The sequence below is a fragment of the Hyposmocoma kahamanoa genome, unplaced genomic scaffold (assembly GCF_003589595.1).
Source record: "Hyposmocoma kahamanoa isolate Upper Pololo Valley unplaced genomic scaffold, ASM358959v1 67, whole genome shotgun sequence".
In the NCBI taxonomy this organism is placed as follows: Eukaryota; Metazoa; Arthropoda; class Insecta; order Lepidoptera; family Cosmopterigidae; genus Hyposmocoma; species Hyposmocoma kahamanoa.
In genome coordinates, this window is record NW_020653855.1 from 8341523 (window position 1) to 8360707 (window position 19185).

At 38.1% G+C, this 19185-nt stretch overlaps 1 protein-coding gene across 1 annotated transcript in view; it reads left to right on the plus strand.

Annotated features, from left to right (window-relative positions):
* Positions 1–4382: 4382 nt before the first annotated feature.
* The window catches only part of LOC113232228 (putative fatty acyl-CoA reductase CG5065), a 22547-nt gene continuing 7744 nt past the window's right edge, over positions 4383–19185 (plus strand). Inside the window, exons 1-7 of the mRNA XM_026466884.1 lie at positions 4383–4465; positions 5009–5169; positions 6037–6282; positions 7419–7571; positions 9048–9147; positions 16197–16256; positions 18195–18327. Coding sequence (XP_026322669.1) covers positions 4384–4465; positions 5009–5169; positions 6037–6282; positions 7419–7571; positions 9048–9147; positions 16197–16256; positions 18195–18327 — 935 coding nt within the window. The 5' untranslated portion in view covers position 4383. The remainder of the gene's footprint in view (positions 4466–5008; positions 5170–6036; positions 6283–7418; positions 7572–9047; positions 9148–16196; positions 16257–18194; positions 18328–19185) is intronic.

Consider the following 19185-nt stretch of genomic DNA (forward strand, 5'->3'; position numbering starts at 1 on the left):
GGTCCAGGGTTCTTTTGATGAGCACTGGTCCACATTGTATATTAGTTTTAGAAATTGTTATTTGTAGTACTTACTCTATTTATAAGTGCTCTCCTACTAAATTTGGTTTAGTACAGGTACGGGCCTTGTAGCAACGCTAGGTACGCGGATAAGCACTAATCCCGACTTTATGCCTATTGTACTACATGGTAATTGCTACCTATAGGAGGTCGAGTAGGTTTCGACCTTTGTGCTTATATAACACATGTGTGGCAAGGGTGAAAGCAGACCTGACGCTGTACGCATTGCACCGGTTGATAATAACGTAAATTTAAATTTTATTTTTAATTATTAATTATTATTAATTTAACTAACGCAATCGAGTAACATCAGTAACAAAAAAATGCCAATTCACTCTAGCCTTGAATAGCCCCAAATTGTACTTTTCGGGAAATACAGATTATATAGAGTATTCCATTCCTTTGCGGTATACATCAGAAGGGAGGAAGCAAAGCGCTTAGTGTGAATAGGTGGAATATCAACGAAATAAGGGTGGAGTGTACCAGACCTTCTAGTCAACCCAAGGAGGAACGGTGAGGGTGGAATCAAATTTAAACATTCCTGAGCACACTCCACGAAATGTATCCGATGGAAAACCGACAAGCAGGCTACTTCTCTGCGATGGTCGAGATTTTGTAGCTTCGACTCCACATAACACCCTACATTAATAAAAAAATGCATACTAAATATGAGTGCTAGGCGAGAGCTGCAATTTGCCTGTTGCATTCATAAGCTGGTATGGAGTAAAACCCCGGAATACCTATTTGAAAAACTCACGTGGATAAAAAATATTACGCATAGGAGTCTCCGATCTGTCACTTTGAACTTGCTGGCTATACGTAAACATAAAACAACACGATATAGGGGCTGTTTCAGGTATTGTGCAGCGGGTATCTGGAATGACTTACCTCCACCGCTAAGGAATAAAATGAGCATCAATAGCTTTAGAATAAAATACAAATCGGCCTTATTGCGCAGACAACTCGCTGCAGAAAACCTGAAACATGCATATTGTAAAATCATAAAAATATACCACAATAACGATCACTCATGCACACACACACACACACACACACACACACACACACACACACACACACACACACACACACACATACACCCAGGATTTCCATGAACTGTTTATGTTAATATTTCTTTACCATTTTTTTTTAGTTTCATCATTATAATTATTATTATTTTATTGTTTTTTTTTTTCCTCCACATAATGTCCATCAATGTGATATCAATATTGTTATTGTTTCTTTGTGTTATGTATGTCTTTAATATATTATGCTATATGCCCTCGTTGACATGTATCCCGCTCAAGACCATAGGGATTAGGGAGAGGCTGAAAAACAGCGCTGCGCGGTCTTATCGCCGTGCCAGCATAAGCTGAGCCTCTTCCTTTTGTCTCAAATTTATTTATTTTGTTGTATTTGATTAATTAGTTTTTAAGGAAGAAAATGTTACGAGACAATAAATGATTTTTTATTATTATTAAGAGAGTTGTTGTTAATAAGTCTCTTTTCTTTTCGCTCCACCGAGTCCAAATAGAGTATAATAATATGACCCCAAACACAAGGTAGCTGTGTACACTATACTATCCTCACCTCTCTGCCACCTCATCTTTCTGCCGTTTCCATCATCAGTGTCCGTAGCATGGCATATATTTTTACTATTTTATTTTATTTTATTTACTCATGGTAAACTATTACCTATGTACAAATATAACTAGCATAAACAGTGTAGTAGCTCAATTTAGTTTACACTTTTAGATATAATATAACATAAACATGTAAGCACTCTAGAGAGAAAACAGAGATCCAAGAAATTATGGGAATTTTGCAATCACAAATTCAAGAAAAAAAAGAAAAAAAAATTTCCTAAGAATTAAACAAAAAATCGCTGACTAACCTCTCGCTGTGGCAACTCCAGTTTATAAGTGTGATAAATCTTCCCGTGACAAAATTTATTTCAGTGTGATAAAGCTAAGTTTGCTTATTTGGTAATGAGCTATTGTTATACATCTTTGTCGTTTAATCATCGCCGTGAAAACGATGAAACAAAAAATGTAGGGTTTTTGTAGTTTCTGTTTTTACACCTAATTACTCTAATGTATTCAACTGTATTAAAAATGTTCTTCTCACCTTTTTATCACCAATAATGTCATATTGTTTGTTTTTATCTTAGAAAAATAACGCATAGAATGATAGTTTCATAGCAAAGAACTGTCACAAGTGAGGCAAAAATCAAATTCATGTAGGCTAGTTTTAGTAGTAGGTTAATTTTCGGTTTTAGTGAATATTTGTATAAAAATACAAGTTGAAACGCGTTACTTCCTTGTGGAATGTGATGTTACTATCTAAAATTCTTGACCTGTTCGCGGTGCAAGTTGACTTTGAGCACTGAAGGCCCGCCCGCTCGTGTAGGCCCTTTTGGCGCCCTTCAATTTGCCTCACTTAGCGTGTGCGGACTAGGTTTCTATGCGTTATTATTCTAAGGTTTTTATCTTATAATCTCGTTTGTCGCGCTCAATTTTTATGTTGATAAAGTTACTGTGTAAAAATGTTTTAAAACCAAGTGTGACCTTGCAGCCATGTTTGGAACTCTGTTGACATAAATATATAAATAAAATAAAAATATAAATAAAATGATAAAGTCACGGTGCTTGCCATGTTGGCTCATGTGATAAAATTTATAATGCCGGTTTATCACTCGAATTTGAGAGCTTAAATGTGGATATAATAGCTATATCGAGGCGGCATACTAGGGGGGCAGATCGGCCCTAGGTCATCATAAAATTTTATTTCCATTTGAATTACATTTATGTACCAAGTTTTATTAAAATTGTCACCTTTAGTGGTGGAATATTTTCTTCAAATTTTAATGGGACCACTAACAAAAAAAAATGAAGATCGGTTCATACATGCCAGAATCATCGCGTAACATACACAAAAAACAGACAAGACTAAAAAACAGTCAAATTTAGAACCTCCTCCTTTGTTGAAGTCGGTTAAAAATAGGACTAGTGTTCCAAATAACTTTTTCTTTATAGAGTTTAATATGTATTCCGTCGCAAAACTTTCTCAAACTCGTATCTTAAAACGCAAGGTTAGTGGAATGCAAAAAAATTGATTGTATATACAAATTTTGCAGGCTAATTTCACATCACGTTTCTCTCATATTCACACACCGGCAAAAGCCGGTGTGTGAATATGAGAGAAAAGATAAAAATCTACTTTTTATCTGAGAAAAGATAAAAATCTACTCTTAAAGTAATGCATTCAAAACAGCCTTGATAAGAAATTTAAAATAAATAGAAAGTTTTCCCGTATCCTGAATAATCACTCTTTATAAGATACGTGTTTAAGAAAGTAACGCATCGATTTGGATCCAGTGCTTACAAAAAGAACTTTGGAATCAGAATGCATGCTCAGGAGGCTGTACACTGCCACTAATTCTGCGCATCAGGCTGTTTTTCGTATGTAGATTCAAAACCAATGAGTAAACGTTACTAACGCACTGTACAAACGAAGTGGCAACGCAGTCTTAATAATATGCATAATTAACACAGAACTAATTTAGTTTTTCTCATTATTCTGTCTTGACGAACAAGTTGTGTTGGAAGCGATTTTAAATCGCAAAGATCTGATCACTGCCCTTGCACCCGTCACCCTGAGACATAAGTTGACAAGTTTATTGTTCATGATATGGTTTTGGTTGCTTTGTTGTTTATTTTAAAGTATTTTGATATTTTTGGCTGTGTAAAAATCTTGATAATTAAGTTACATATTTGATTTACCCCATTGACTTACAATTATATGGACGTCGGGTCCGCGCTAAAAAGTGTCCGAACTTATAGGGCGTTAAAATCGTATACAGAGCGTCATTCACGCTTTAGTCTTCGTTTGTTCGACTGACAGCGAAGCAAGCAAAATTAGACAGTACTGCGATGACATTACAATTTAAATTCAACGTTTTAGCTTTTTCATATTCCTTTACACGTCACTACGTTCAAATAGGTTGACTTGGGACATTTTTTCGTGGTTTTTGTATTAGACCCGTCGTTCATTTATTTGTAAGTCAATGATCATATTTTTGTAAATTCGCTTCATAATTCTAAATTATTTAAGGCAGTAATGATTCGGACGAAAGACCTAGCTACCCATAGTACAGGAGATCCTAGTTTGGGAGCTAGGCACAACTATGTACTAGATTTGTATCTTTTGGCAATAAAGTTTTTATTTTTATTTTTTTTTAAGTCCCATGTGCCTGTAATTGCACCAGCACCTTCAAAACCGGAGTAATAAAGAATTGTACTTTCTGTTTCTTCTCAGGAAAACTATGGATCGCCAGAACGGGAACGACCCCACGATGCCGAACTTGAACGATGTCAATATGGAATCCGTCAGTGACTTTTATCAAGGTTACAATTTTTTTAACTTTTTATACCATAGCTGTAATGACAAAAAAAGGCCCGAGGTATTATAGTCAAGTTAGCCTACATGCAATCATGCTGTTTACGTGCAACGGTGATAAAAAACATTATATGTCTCACGGACGGTACGGGAATTACGAACGTCGAGTCAGAAAGCCCTCTGTCTTCGTCTTCGGGCTTCTAATATTCGTTCGTAATTTCTTATTTACCGCTTTTTATAATACACAATGTACTATTATATTTAACATACATTAAAATTAGCAAACTTTTCCTAAAAGGTTTCTAATATTTTCTGAAAAACTCGTTTTTGCTTGTATTACTGCGGTTGTATGTACAAAGCGCTGCATTTCATGCACTGAAGATAGCAATATAAATTATATCAAAAGCTGTAATCATTTAGTGAAAGTGTAAGCCAAACTTTGATCCGATTTTTGATCGGTAAATTTCAAGACTTCTGAAAAAAAACTTACCCGACTTTAGTGGGTCTCCACTGACTTTGAATGACTTTCTAAAGAAACTTTTTCTTCCCAGGATCTGTGGTTATGGTGACCGGAGGGACAGGCTTCGTGGGAAAAGCCCTCCTGGAGAAGTTGCTGAGAAGTTGTCCCGGGATCGAGACCATTTATGTTCTTATGAGACCCAAGCGAGGACTCACGGTCGAGCAGAGGTACAAGGAATTACTCAAGCATCAGGTACGTGTATTTTCAAACAGTTCGCAGATTTGTCACTTTTTGGACTTGACGACCATTTCATCGTTTGACCAAAGTTTTAATTTCTCCCGTAAATTTTTTCTTCTTCCCTTTTTCTGCTTTTTCTTTTAGTTCCTACAAAGGGTGGTTTCTATTAGGTACATTATTTTTAATAGCTTCTGTTCGACTGAAGAAGCAATACACAACACATTTTTCTCCTATTGTCAAATCCTTATTATATTTAGATTTTATGGTCGTCTAACCTCAGTTGACAAGGCAAACCCTGAACACGGAATATTCCACCTCACCTCAAGCTATTTGTTAAATAAATATTTCACAAGCATTTTTTTTATTTTAATAATTTATTTATTTACTTTAATTATAACGGACACACCAATTACAATAATTAAAGATACTTTACTAACATAACAACTTAATAAACACAACAAGATTAAGTACCATTCAAGCATCGCCTTCACAATAGCGTAGGCATCTTAACAATAACAGTGACCATCCATCCGCAAACAAGTCGCATTCTGGGTTGGTGACGAGGAGAGAGTTGAGCTGTATGGGTGATTTAGCGCGCGCTACGGTTCGGCACCACGCGGTGGCCATCAACTGGTGTTGGTGGTAGTTGACGGGGGCAAAGAGCCAACACAGCTCATTATGCAAATCTGGGGAATCTATATTACCGCGTGGTGTTTCATTCGTCTAACCTCCAGCGAGTTATATCCTAGGCAACCCAGTAGAAACGCAGTAGGATACATGTAGAGATAGCACCCATTGGCACGTTTGTATAAATATCTAAGAAACGCTTTCTGTCCTTTCTCTAACATAAAGCATGCAAAGCTAAACTCTTACATTGTCCAGGTGTTCGATCGTATTCGCGCGCGTTGGCCCGAACGTTTGAGCAAGTTGACACCGATCGCTGGTGATGTGTCGGCTCCGGCGTTGGGCGTCAGTCCTGAGCAGCGCCAGCAACTAGCTGACGTCACCGTGTTATTTCATTCCGCTGCCACAGTGCGTTTCACGGAGCCGCTGCATACCGCTGCGGCACTCAACGTACAAGGCACGGCGACGCTGCTCGAGCTGGCTGCAGATATGCCACTCCTGAAGGTTAGGAAAACACCACCACAAAAGTCGTACATTGCTCTCCGCACCAATACAGCAATACTTTTAGGATGCAGTTGCGGCTGCCGAAGTTTTGTAGTGCACCAGCAATGTTTGCGCAAGCGCAGACAGACTCCTTTCGCTTCCCTTTTAAACAGACGTTGCAACAGTAGCAACAGCATCCTGAAAATAATTGCTGAGACAGAGGAGGGATTTTATGCGATCTTTGTTTAAAATAATTTACTAACATATGTAGTTTATACGTGTATTATTAATTTAATAAGGATTTACGTTGTCCGAAAATAAATAAATAATTATATTATTATTATAAAGCGCAAAAGATCTGAGATGCACTGCCACTGCGTCCTTCACCCTGAGCCATAAGTTGACAAGTCCCATGTGCCTGTAGTTTACTAGCACCCTTCTACTGCTTGATGCCAGAAATAGGTATGATGGACGAACACTTTCACAAGGACCTCTACTACTGCTAAACTACGTGATTCTACTACAGTCGTAGTGTAGCAGGCAGAAAGGATTGTTACAAGTCGATTGGCGATAAATTTGGCGCCTCTATTGCATCTAAGGGCGCATACAGATCTGTCGAACGCACGCGCCGCATGTGCGCTGCACGCGTGCCGCATACATGCAGTTAAAAACATGTTAATATATTTTGCAAACAGGCGCATTTGCGGCACATTCGCCAGATCTGTATGCACCCTAAGCGCCCAGTTACACGACGCGAAAGTTTTCGGCGCGGCCGCCGCGGGACGACCGCCAATTACCACACTTTCATGTACATTAACGGCGAATCTTAGTTCTATTTATTAGGCATACATTTCAAGTCCTTGGGATATTACAACCGCGCGGTCGCCGTATAAACGAAAAACAAGCCAGCCTAGTTTAAGTGTAAAAACTAAAAGAATAGAGCGTACTATGCCATGACAGTTAGATGCACGCGGTCGCTGCGCGTCGGCGTGAATGGATGAAATTTGTGTGGAATAAACGCGCCCCTATGCAGATAGGTAATTTTTGTAATTTGCTATGTGCGAAATGTTGAACACCTTAGACAGACTGATGACTGTGACAGCGTCGACGCAAGAGCTGCGGTCTCCAGGCGTTGAATATTTTATATATGTCGCCAGGCCCTGGTGTACGTGTCAACAGCTTACAGCAATGCTCCCCGCGCGCACATTGAGGAGCGTGTGTACCCTCCACCCTACGACCCTGACGGGCTTATCCGTTGCGCCAAGATGCTGCCCCAGGAGACCATGACTGTCATAGCTGAGACACTGCAGGTATACCAGTTGAATGCTTTGCTATACAAAGATTCCTAATCAAATTTTATGACAGGAAAGTTTATAACTCTTTGACCACTTCCGTGACCCCGTTGTATAAATACTTAAGGGTAAGTACAGTAAGGGTATACCGGTCGGAACAATTTATGTTTTTTATTATAATTTATTTTGATGTTCCCCTTCTGGCACTTATAATACAGGGAATTCCTAAGAACCTATGCACACAGCGTATTTTACTGGAGTTTACATTTAGAATTTCATGTAGCTGCTTTACTGAAAAAAAAACTAACTGAAATTGACAAAAAAAACGAAAATACTCGCTTTTATTCATTAAAAAACTAAACACAATTCATTTACTTACAAATAAATGGACGACGGGTCTAATACAAAAACCACGAAAAAAATGTCCCAAGTCAACCTATTTAAACGTAGTGACATGTAAAGGAATATAAAAAAGCTAAAACGTTGAATTTAAATTGTAATGTCATCGCAGTACTGTCTAATTTTGCTTGCTTCGCTGTCAGTCAAACAAACGAAGACTAAAGCGTGAATGACGCTCTGTATACGATTTTAACGCCCTATAAGTTCGGACACTTTTTAGCGCGGACCCGACGTCCATATAATTGTAAGTCAATGACACAATTCAATTCTTTTGAAAACTAAATCATTTACATGTTTACGTCATTCCGTCAGAAAGACACAAATATAAATCAGCAACAGCACATAAAAATTAATAATGCAATTCACCAGACTAGCAATTTTTATCCAACTAGTATAACGAAAGAGGACCGCTTTGAATCTTAGCTGGTTCAAATGTCCCCATAACACTGGCAGCATTACCGCGCTGAATGGACAACGGAATTTGTTGAATCAAGTAAGATTCAGAGCGTGGATCATAGCCTCTGTCTCTAAGCCGATGACCCAACTCCCTGATGAAGCCTCCGCACCCCAAGTCCCCGCAGTCTCCACTGCAAATGGCACAAAATCGTTCATCGTACACATTGACTTACAATTATATGGACGTCGGGTCCGCGCTAAAAAGTGTCCGAACTTATAGGGCGTTAAAATCGTATACATAGCGTCATTCACGCTTTAGTCTTCGTTTGTTCGACTGACAGCGAAGCAAGCAAAATTAGACAGTACTGCGATGACATTACAATTTAAATTCAACATTTTAGCTTTTTCATATTCCTTTACATGTCACTACGTTTAAATAGGTTGACTTGGGACATTTTTTCGTGGTTTTTGTATTAGACCCGTCGTCCATTTATTTGTAAGTCAATGATCGTACAACTAAAATTAAAACTATATTTTATCAACACGTGCGATACATACGCGCGACTACAGCGGCGCGTATAAAATACGCCGTGTGTATAGGCTCCTGGATTCAGAACAAGTATCTGACTAACATGTTTGATTGGCGTTTTGCTAGTTAACATTGAACACTTTCTGAAATTTAAGTTTGCTTCCTTCTAGGGTGACCATCCCAATCCGTACACCCTGACAAAATCGCTGGCAGAATCTATCGTATATAGTCACAGCGAACTGCCTGTCTGCATCATCAGACCCTCCATAGGTGAGTTCTCATTTCCCAACTTCTTTTTTCCTCGAAAATGTAGACTGTAGGTAACAGACAATACACGCGACACTACATATTTTTATTTTCATGAATGTAAATGATACAATGACGTTCTGAAGTTGCCAAGTTGCAATACATTGATCCTTCAAGGTGGGAGAAACAGACGAGTCGCCGTTTTGAGTGGAGGCACTGTGAAAAACAAGGTGATAACATTTGAAGAGACTGTGTTAAAATACCTGCAACCATATTTTACTAGTTTGTCGACTATGTCCTTAGTAGGGAATGTCGGTATCGAAAATTTCCAGTCTCGATAATTTTTTGTCACCCTATTCAGGGACCCTAATTCATTAACATTACTCTTCCCTAAATTTGTTTTAGGGTTCCCTAAAATCGGGTAGTTTAATAAACCTTTTATTTCCTAAACCATCGCCTGAGAGGAGACCCATCCTCGGCAAAGGGACGTATAAATGAATTAATGGTGATGACTCACGTATATGGAGTTGCTTATAGAATCAGACACTATGACTCAATTTACGTACAAACTAAATACGAGCCAAAAAATAGGTGACGCGTTATCGGAATGCATTCGCGCAGCTACAGTCTCGTATCTAGTTTATATTTCTTTCTATTTCTATTCTATGAAAAATATGTGAAAATATAGAGTTAAAATTCCTTAATAAACTTTGTTTTCGGCTCACTATTGAGAGAAATCTGGAATTAAAGATATTCCAGTTTGAAGTTTTGGAGGTTATGTGTTACGTAATTGAATAAAAATATATTCCGTGCCGTATTATATCAAAATAAACTACAGAAACCTTAAACAGACTTAATACTGAATGGTGCCGTGGGTTTGTGACGTGGATAAAGTTCAGAGGAAATTATTTTTTACACTGAAGTTTAAGCCATAACAAAAAAACTGAGTTAATTAATACATACCACAGACTATTGCACTGGCAACTCGGACATAAATTAGTTTTTTGTGAAATGTGCCATCCATCCCTGATTTCGGAACTTGTCACTTTTATCATTTCCTCGGGTGGCATTTTGGAGAAGGATTTATCTATTTTAAATTTTGCAATAAAGTAGTTATATTCTTATTACAAATTGGTTGAAGAAACTCATTTGATATTACGTGAACCAACTTAATTTCATCGATTATATTATTATAACCAGAAATAGAGACGAATACGGGCCATATATTCCTGGTAATACATTAGCGATACAGTTCTTATAAATATCAACTCTCGTTTGCACTGAAATATAGACAGGCCAACTATTGACCTGTGTGTACGTCTCCGTATATTCCAAAAAATATTCTGTATTTATTGTAATAAAGATAATATCTCTAACAATGCCGTGCTGTTTTATTCGATGGTGTGGGGAAAACAGCAAAACATCTAATTACAAAACAAACGGAATCATATTTTATCGGTAATTAAATATTAAATATGTAATTTTGCAATTGTCGTCCATTATAGCAAAGCTCTAGTTAACTGGTCAATTTGAAGTGAAACAATTGACGACACCTGTCAATTGTTTCGAATTCGGGCTGGCCAATCGGAGCGCGGTTGTCATATGGCAGAACAGTTTTCAAACAAAAATTAAGTGACATTTCGTCTCTAATTCTGGTTATATACTCGATGCTTAATTTAGACCGTATCCATACGTAGGTATTGAAATTCTTTTTTGGCGGCTAGATGTCGTTCAACATTAAGAAAGTAAGAAACTGACAATTGTAGATATCAGCCCGGTTATATACTTATTAGTTATTAGAGTTTCTCTTAAGAGCTCTCATGCCAAAAAAGTTTTGACGTTGGCTCCGCCCAAATTTGTGAAACAAATATATGCCTGAAGTTCGCGTGACATGCGACAGGAGACGTTGAATTTTGCGCATTAAAAGTACCAAATTCGTTTTAGCGGAATAACTTTAAAACTAAAGGGATTAAACAAAATCCGTAGTGATAGTTCTCGATCATGCATAAATATAATTAATTATCTAATTTTTGTCCTAATAACCTGTAGCATTTCGAGGACAAATCGAAAAAATGTGAAAATTAGAGGTCATTTCGTGATTTTTATCTATCGAGGAAACTTTGTTGTTTTATGTTTCTGATTAATGTCTATGCTTGAATATATCGTCTAGTTACTCATACAATATTTTATTTGTAACTTTAAAGTGGATATACCCCTCTAAAATCAAATCGAAGATTAGGAATTTTTCCTCTGCTCCCTCTTAAATATGACTTTATTTCCAAACTTAGATAGGCCGCTATTATAATTTGAAAAACCTAATAACTTTATTTTATTCAAATTTGTAATTAAGACATTTGAAGACGCTAAAGAATTCTTTTGACTATGATTTTGCCATTGTTCTTTGGTAACAATCGAAGTATATAATCAGAAATAGAGACGAAATAAGCGCCATCCATCCCCGGCAATTCATTAGGCAAATGGGCTTTATATCACTTTTAAATATCAACTCTCGTTTGCGCTGAAATCACAAATTAGGAAGTTGAAATAGTACAGCGTCTGCGTATATTCCAAAAATATTCTGTATTTATTGTAATAAAGATAATATGTCTAACAATGGGAGGCTGTTCCATTCGGTGGTGTGGGAAATACAGCAAAACATCTAATTATAAAGGAAATCATATTTCATCGGTAATTCAATGTTGAACACATAATTTTTCAATTTTCGTCCATTATCGCAGAGCTCAAGTTAAAGAAAAATGTTGTTTCGAATTCGGGCTGCCCAATCGGAGTGCAGTTGCCACCGTAATGATTTGGCAGAATGATTTTCAAACAAATTAATTAATATTGAACATTCCGTTCTGTGACAATGTTATTTTGAGCCTATATCGTCGTAGAATATTCTATACGTCACCGCTACCGACCAGCTGTCATATGTCTCTTTCCAAAGTGCTCATAAAAAAATCATAACAAACACACCGATCGATTTTTAACACGTGCTCTTACTCGCGACATAAGTGGAACAACTACCGTACGACGTTTGATGATACTTAATTGGTTTTATCGATTTGTTCGTTATTATATTACGTCCTTGTTGTACATCGTTATTATAGAGAACTTGGTTCGATACGAGTTGGAGGTTTTCCTTCCGAAACAGGTGAATAATGTAGTTGGCGACAATATCACATTTCATACTGCTAGTGCAGCTGTTAATACTGCCCTCCATGTCATTTGAGGTTCTTTTGGGATTATTCTTCTTCTTCTTTATGATTATCTGAAAATCAGTGCTTTGCGTTTGGGCAACACCAGCACTGAGCTGTGATCTGTTTGGATTGCTGCTACATTCACAACTTGCTATTCATTCATTAGTAGATAATATAAGTTGATTACTATATATATTTATGTTGATTACTATGTATATTTATTTCATTTCCTTCCTTTTTGTAATATTGTTTGTTTTATTATGTTTCTGCTGCTGAATATAGGACCCCCCAAAGATTTTCAGACTAGCCGATCAGACGCGACGTGGATCCATCGGTTTCCCGCCGCCCTTACCAGGTCATCAGTCCATTTAGTAGACGGCCGTCCCACTGAACGCCTTCCGGCTCGTGGTCTCGATTCGAGAACCTTTCTGCCCCAACAGTCGTCAGTCCTGCGAGCTATGTGCCCTGTCCACTGCCACTTCAACTTGCTAGTCATTTGAGCTATGTCAGTGACTTTCGTTCTTCTACGGATATCCTCAGTAAGTGACCACGTCTCAGAGCCGTGGGTCATCACTGGCAATACGCACTGCTTTGTCTTCAAGGACTGCGGTTTTGTGTATACATGTATATCCGATACTATTAGGGGTATTAGGTTTATGTGTTCCTGATAGGTACGTGGTGCGACATCGGCGCTACTAGCGGTGTCGCGTGGAAGGACCAATCTCATGACGGAATGTCCGCTAACGCGCACATTGCACACCCTGAACGAAATATCGAATAGGATCGTTCTGTTCCATTCTCTAAGTGAATTTACAAAGATATCGATATGTTACATGTAGTAATTTTGCTGGTCTATTGCATTGGGTGGAAAACCTGTAATAATAGATTAGGTTCGGAAATAATAAATGTCATATTTCTATCCATCTATGGCATACATATAATAACGGTTGCTATCGTAGTTAAAGGATTTGTCAATCGGACTTGCCCAGGCTGCGCCAGGTGTACGGGAAACACAACATGTTACATCGTCCACCCCAATATATAGGCACCTACATTTTGAATTAACTCTGGTGAAATTACAGGCACATGGGACATATCAACTTATGTCTCAGTGTCACGGGCGCAGTGGTAGTGCATTTGCGATTTAAAGAGGTGAATGGCACTGCAACTGTCATGGACAGGCGTGTAGCTTACCATCAGACAGTTGCTTCAACTGTACCAAGCACAAGTCCGGTTGTGTATGGAGTACTGCTGCCCCTTATGGGATGGCTCTGCTAAATACCAAAAAGCCACCTTGGATTCAATAGACAAGCGTGCTAAGAGGCTTATAGGTGACTCGGAACTAGTATGGGCGAAGCTGCAGAGCCTTGAACACCGCCGTAGAGTTGCCAGCTTACCGGTATTCTACAGGATATATCACGGACAATGTGCGGTGGAATTGCATAATTTGATTCCGCCTTCCCCTTTCCATCATCGGGGGACTAGACGTGGGCTGGGGTTCCACCCGTATGTTGTGGATATTCCCCGGATTCGCACGAAGCGTTCCGCTTCCACATTTGTATGGCGAGCGTCTAGAGCGGAATTCCCTGCCTGCAGACTTGTTCCCCGGACGCTATAACTTGGACCCTTTCAAGGCGAGAGTGAATAGGCATTATTTAGGTGTGCATGCTACATCCTTGACCTCATCGTCACTTTCCATCAGGCGAGATGGAGGTCAAATGCGCACTTATTTCATTTATAAAAAAAAAGAAAGAAAGGTACACGACTTGTTCGTCCCGTCACTATATATATGACGCCTTCCAATCGCCAACCACCAACCCCTCTTCGTCCGTTCCGGAGATATACTGTTTTTTCAATTCCATCATTTTTGAGTTACGACATCATTTGTACATTATGTGCGAATTGTGCAATGAAAACCGGATGTGTACAATTTTTTAAGGTCACAGGTTCGAATCCGGGTGAAGCTCTCAAAAGCTCCGAGTACTTACTGCGTTACGTGTAAATACATAATCTTTGAATATACGAGACTATATTCAACTATAAGTGGGCTTTTTCAAGGCGAGAGTGAATAGGCGCTATTAAGTGTGCATGCAATGCGTGAATTAAGTACTAAGTCACAGTAGAGCTTGTTGTGAAAAAGTTCGTACAGGAAAATACTGCCACCTTACCTATTTCTGCTGCCAAGCAGTTATGTCAGCATTACTGTATTCCGGTTTTGAATGGTAAGGGTGCTGGTGAAATTACAGGCACATCGGACTTGTGAACTTATGTCTCAAGGTGACGGGCTCAGTGGTAGTGCCCCTGAGATCTTTGCAATTTAAAGCTCTGAGTAACACTGTAACTGTTATGGACAGGCGCGTTACCATCAGGTACGTCCCGATGTTGTAAAAAATATATAAATATTAAACAACATCACATTTCTCTGATCCCAAAGTAAGTAACTAAAGCATTTGTGTTATGGAAATCGGAAACAATGACGGTACCACAAACAACCACACTCGACACAATATAGAAAAGATTTTCTATATTGGCCCTGTTGGGTCGCACCCTGGACCTCAGAGATGGCGACCCCATGAAAACAAGTGTGCAAGCCAGTCGATCTTGAAGGTCATCAATTTTACAAGGCTTGTGCTCGCAACCGTTGGTTACGCGGCAATACTGTCAAAAGTATGACAGATAAATGTCGAAACTGTCATTTATCCGCTAACGCGATACATGCAGCCGTAGGCGCATACCACACCTAGAGGTGCCGGTGATGATTTAATACCGATTTATCGCATATCGAAGTTATAACAGGTAAAAGTACTCATATTAATTGCTATTTCGGTAACTACTCTACCAAACCATAAAGTTTTTAATGCCTGGGTCTGTCATTTAAAAAAATAAACAACTTCAAAAATACGTCACGACAATCGTGTGTGTTATTGTTTGGGCTGGTGATTTCGGTGTTTATTTATTAAAAACATACCGTAAGTAGCGTTTTTTAAGTTTACCCTGAATATAAATGTTTATAAACTATACTTTAAGGAGTAATTTCATGGTAAACGTTAGAACCACTCAAACGGAATATTATCATATTTATCCAAGTACACCAAAAATTTCATTAGTGCTTTTTAAGTGCAGGATTTGCGGTGTATTACTGCATTATATTACATTTGAGATGTTTTTGTTGGTAGTACGGAGGGTATTTATTTAGCAATGCAGAATAATAATTTTTATTTATAAAAACTTGTATTTAAACTGAATCCTTTTCTATTTTGCGAAACCAAATAGCCGCCATTTTGCGGTAGGAGGAGCGCATCGCGTGAGCGGTTAAATGGCAACACCGAGTCCACAAATTGAAAACCTTTTTAAATTTTTGTAATGTTATCGGTTTATAATTGGACGTACTTAAATAAATAGGATCCATTCCACATTGGAGATTTGGGAGTTTAATAGTATTTCTTATTCTTGTTTTATTTTGAAATTTTATATTGTTCTGTAATTATATATCTCCAGAGATATTTTTTTATGTTTATATATTGGATTTTGCTGATCTAATATCCGTTTTGCATAACTAGGTACGTCCCATTTGTAATGATTTTGACGACTGGCTAATAAAAAATTAAGCCAATTAACTAATAAAAAATAAAAAACTTAATGCAATAGGACTTTTTTCGCCGTCATTAAAAAAACCGGGTAATCCTCATTATAACTTCAGCCGAAAAACGTCCACTACTGAACATAGGCTTCTCTCAAAGTTTATCACAATAGCTGATCGTGAGCTATAAGTATTAAGCGGGTTCTCAAGCAAAGCGAGACTAATTTTTTTTAATAACGACTATTCCTGAATAACTTGTAATGGGTATTTATGTAATCTTTTTATTTTTACAGTGACCGCTGCCATGCAGGAACCATTCCCTGGGTGGATTGACAACGTTTACGGGGTTACTGGTAAAGTTGTATAATATTGTTTTTATAAAATTTCCTTTTCTTTAATATCAAGTGACGGGGTGAACAAATCGTGCGCCTGATGGTAAGCTCGCACGCCTGTCCGTAACAGTTGCAGTGCCACTCAGAGTTTTAAATCGCTACGATCTGAATTGCACTGCCACTGCACCTGTCACTTTGATGCATAAGTTAACAAGTCTCATGTGCCTAAATTTTCACCAGCACCATTACTGTTCAAAACCGGAACACAGTAATGCTGACATTACTGCTTGGCGGCAGAAATAGGTAAAGTGTCAGTACTTTCCTGGACGAACTCTTCCACACGGAGCTCTACTGCTACTAAGTTTATTCCTCCAAGTTTTCAGAAATGTAAATATAAGAAATTGTACATGGCTTTGTGGATTCTATGTCAATTGTATGACGTACAAACTAGATATGGTACGATAGCTACGGAAATTCCTAGCAGTAGAGTTTCTTTACAAAGAGTTCGTCCTGGGAAGTACTGCCAGCCACCTTGTCTATTGTGATGCGGTTTTGAAAGGTAAGGGTGCTGGGACAAAGGGGTGTGTATGTATAGTATGCAGCAATATGTATATTGGATGTATCGAGCATATAACCAGAAATAGAGACGAAATGCCATTTATTTCTTTGAAAACTATTCTATCAATTCATTAGGGTGACAACTGCGCTCTGACTGACCTTGGTTGTCAATTGTTTCACACACTACCGAATGGAACAGCCCCCCATTGTTAGAGATATTATCTTTATTACAATAAATACAGAATATTTTTGAAATATACGGAGACGTACACACAGGTCAGTTGTTGGCGCTGTACTATTTCAGCTTTCTAATTTGTGATTTCAGCGCAAACGAGAGTTGATATTTAAAAGTGATATAAGGTCAATTGGCCTGATAAGTTGCCAGGGATGGATGGCCCTTATTTCGTCTCTATTTCTGGTTATATACTCGATGATTGGTTACATAATTCTCAATTTAAACCGATTTAAATAAAACTTGGCAAAGTCAAGTGGCGTGGCCTCTCAGAGGCCTTAAGTCTGTAAATTTAAAATAATAACGCACACACTCAACGTAAAACCGGACTATGAAAACCCGGATGCCATGGACACACACATAGACAACCACAAATTACACCCAAACTCACGAGATAAATAATTGTAGGCCATACACATATTTCTCCCGGCCCGGGAATCAAACCTGGGACCTCTGCGTGGCAGTCCGGCATGGTAACAGCGTAGCGTAACACGGCAGTTAGTTATAGTATATTAAAAATAAGTGTTAGTTGTAGTAAATTGTGTAAAGTTGTGTGTATTCCTTTCTTTGTTTAGTTTTTAACATTGACTTACAAATAAATGGACGACGGGTCTAATACAAAAACCACGAAAAAAATGTCCCAAGTCAACCTATTTAAACGTAGTGACATATAAAGGAATATGAAAAAGCTAAAACGTTGAATTTAAATTGTAATGTCACCGCAGTACTGTCTAATTTTGCTTGCTTCGCTGTCAGTCGAACAAACGAAGACTAGAGCGTGAATGACGCTCTGTATACGATTTTAACACCCTATAAGTTCGGACACTTTTTAGCGCGGACCCGACGTCCATATAATTGTAAGTCAATGGTTTTTAAGTATTATTTTCTATCTTGTACGTCATATTTAAATTTCACATCTTCAAATTTAAGTCTTATAAGAGAGGGATGATTTGAAATTATAGAAGACGAGCGCGATTGGTTTTGTTTTATATTCGGTTTGGAGATGGACGATATACGACAGAGGAGCAAAATTAAACTGTTTCAAACCTTATTTATCCCTTTTTTTAGATTATCCCATATATATTACTCATAATAATTGTAATTTCAAAGTCTCAGACAAGTCCTTCATTTACATTACAATCCTTGTATTACATGTGTATTCTTTTCAGGTATTATCATGGAAATGTCTCGCGGGACATACCGTTCTGGGTTCTGCAAGGAGCGCTACGTTATGGACATAGTACCAGTGGATCTGGTTGTCAATAGTTGCATATTGGCCGCATGGAGACAGGGGGTAAAGAAGTAAGTACTAAAGGGTCGTTGAATTTCATTAAGACTCCACTGAGATCATATTGCATTTATTATAGGCAGCTGAGTTTCAACCACAGACATGTATCTAAATTTTGGCATCAAGTGAACATCTGTTGATGCAACACAGTTCTCGATTGGGATCGATTTAGGAAACAAGGATGATAATTCTTAAGACCTTAGAAAATTAAATTTTTATTGAATTGATATTCAATTATTTTTTGTGAAATTACTCCACTAGTTTGTTATAATTATTAATACAAAGATCGAACACTCAGAAAAAACACTCAGAAAAAATTCCTTCGATCCGGTCGGATTCGAACCGACGTCTTCCTGCATACCGTGCCAGACGCTATACCAACTAAGCCACGGAACGAACCAACGGACCTCACGAATTCTTCTATGTGCTTGCGTCGTGTCTTTGTACTTGGTCTTTCAACGACTTTTTAGTCGTAGTGACATGCGACATGAATAGCGACATCACTTGCCAGGACTGGTAGCTGTAAAGGTACTAACTGGGTGATAAATCTGTAATAGATTTCTCATAGATGGCGCTACGACTAAAAAGTCGTTGAAAGACCAAGTACAAAGACACGACGCAAGCACATAGAAGAATTCGTGAGGTCCGTTGGTTCGTTCCGTGGCTTAGTTGGTGTAGCGTCTGGTACGGTATGCAGGAAGACGTCGGTTCGAATCCGACCGGATCGAAGGAATTTTTTCTGAGTGTTTTTTCTGAGTGTTCGATCGTTGTATTAATAATTATAACCTTAGAAAATGTTATAAAAATATTCTATAAAGTTTGTTGTTGTTTTTTTAGTTTTCCGGAGCAACTTTTCTTTTTCATAAAAAACC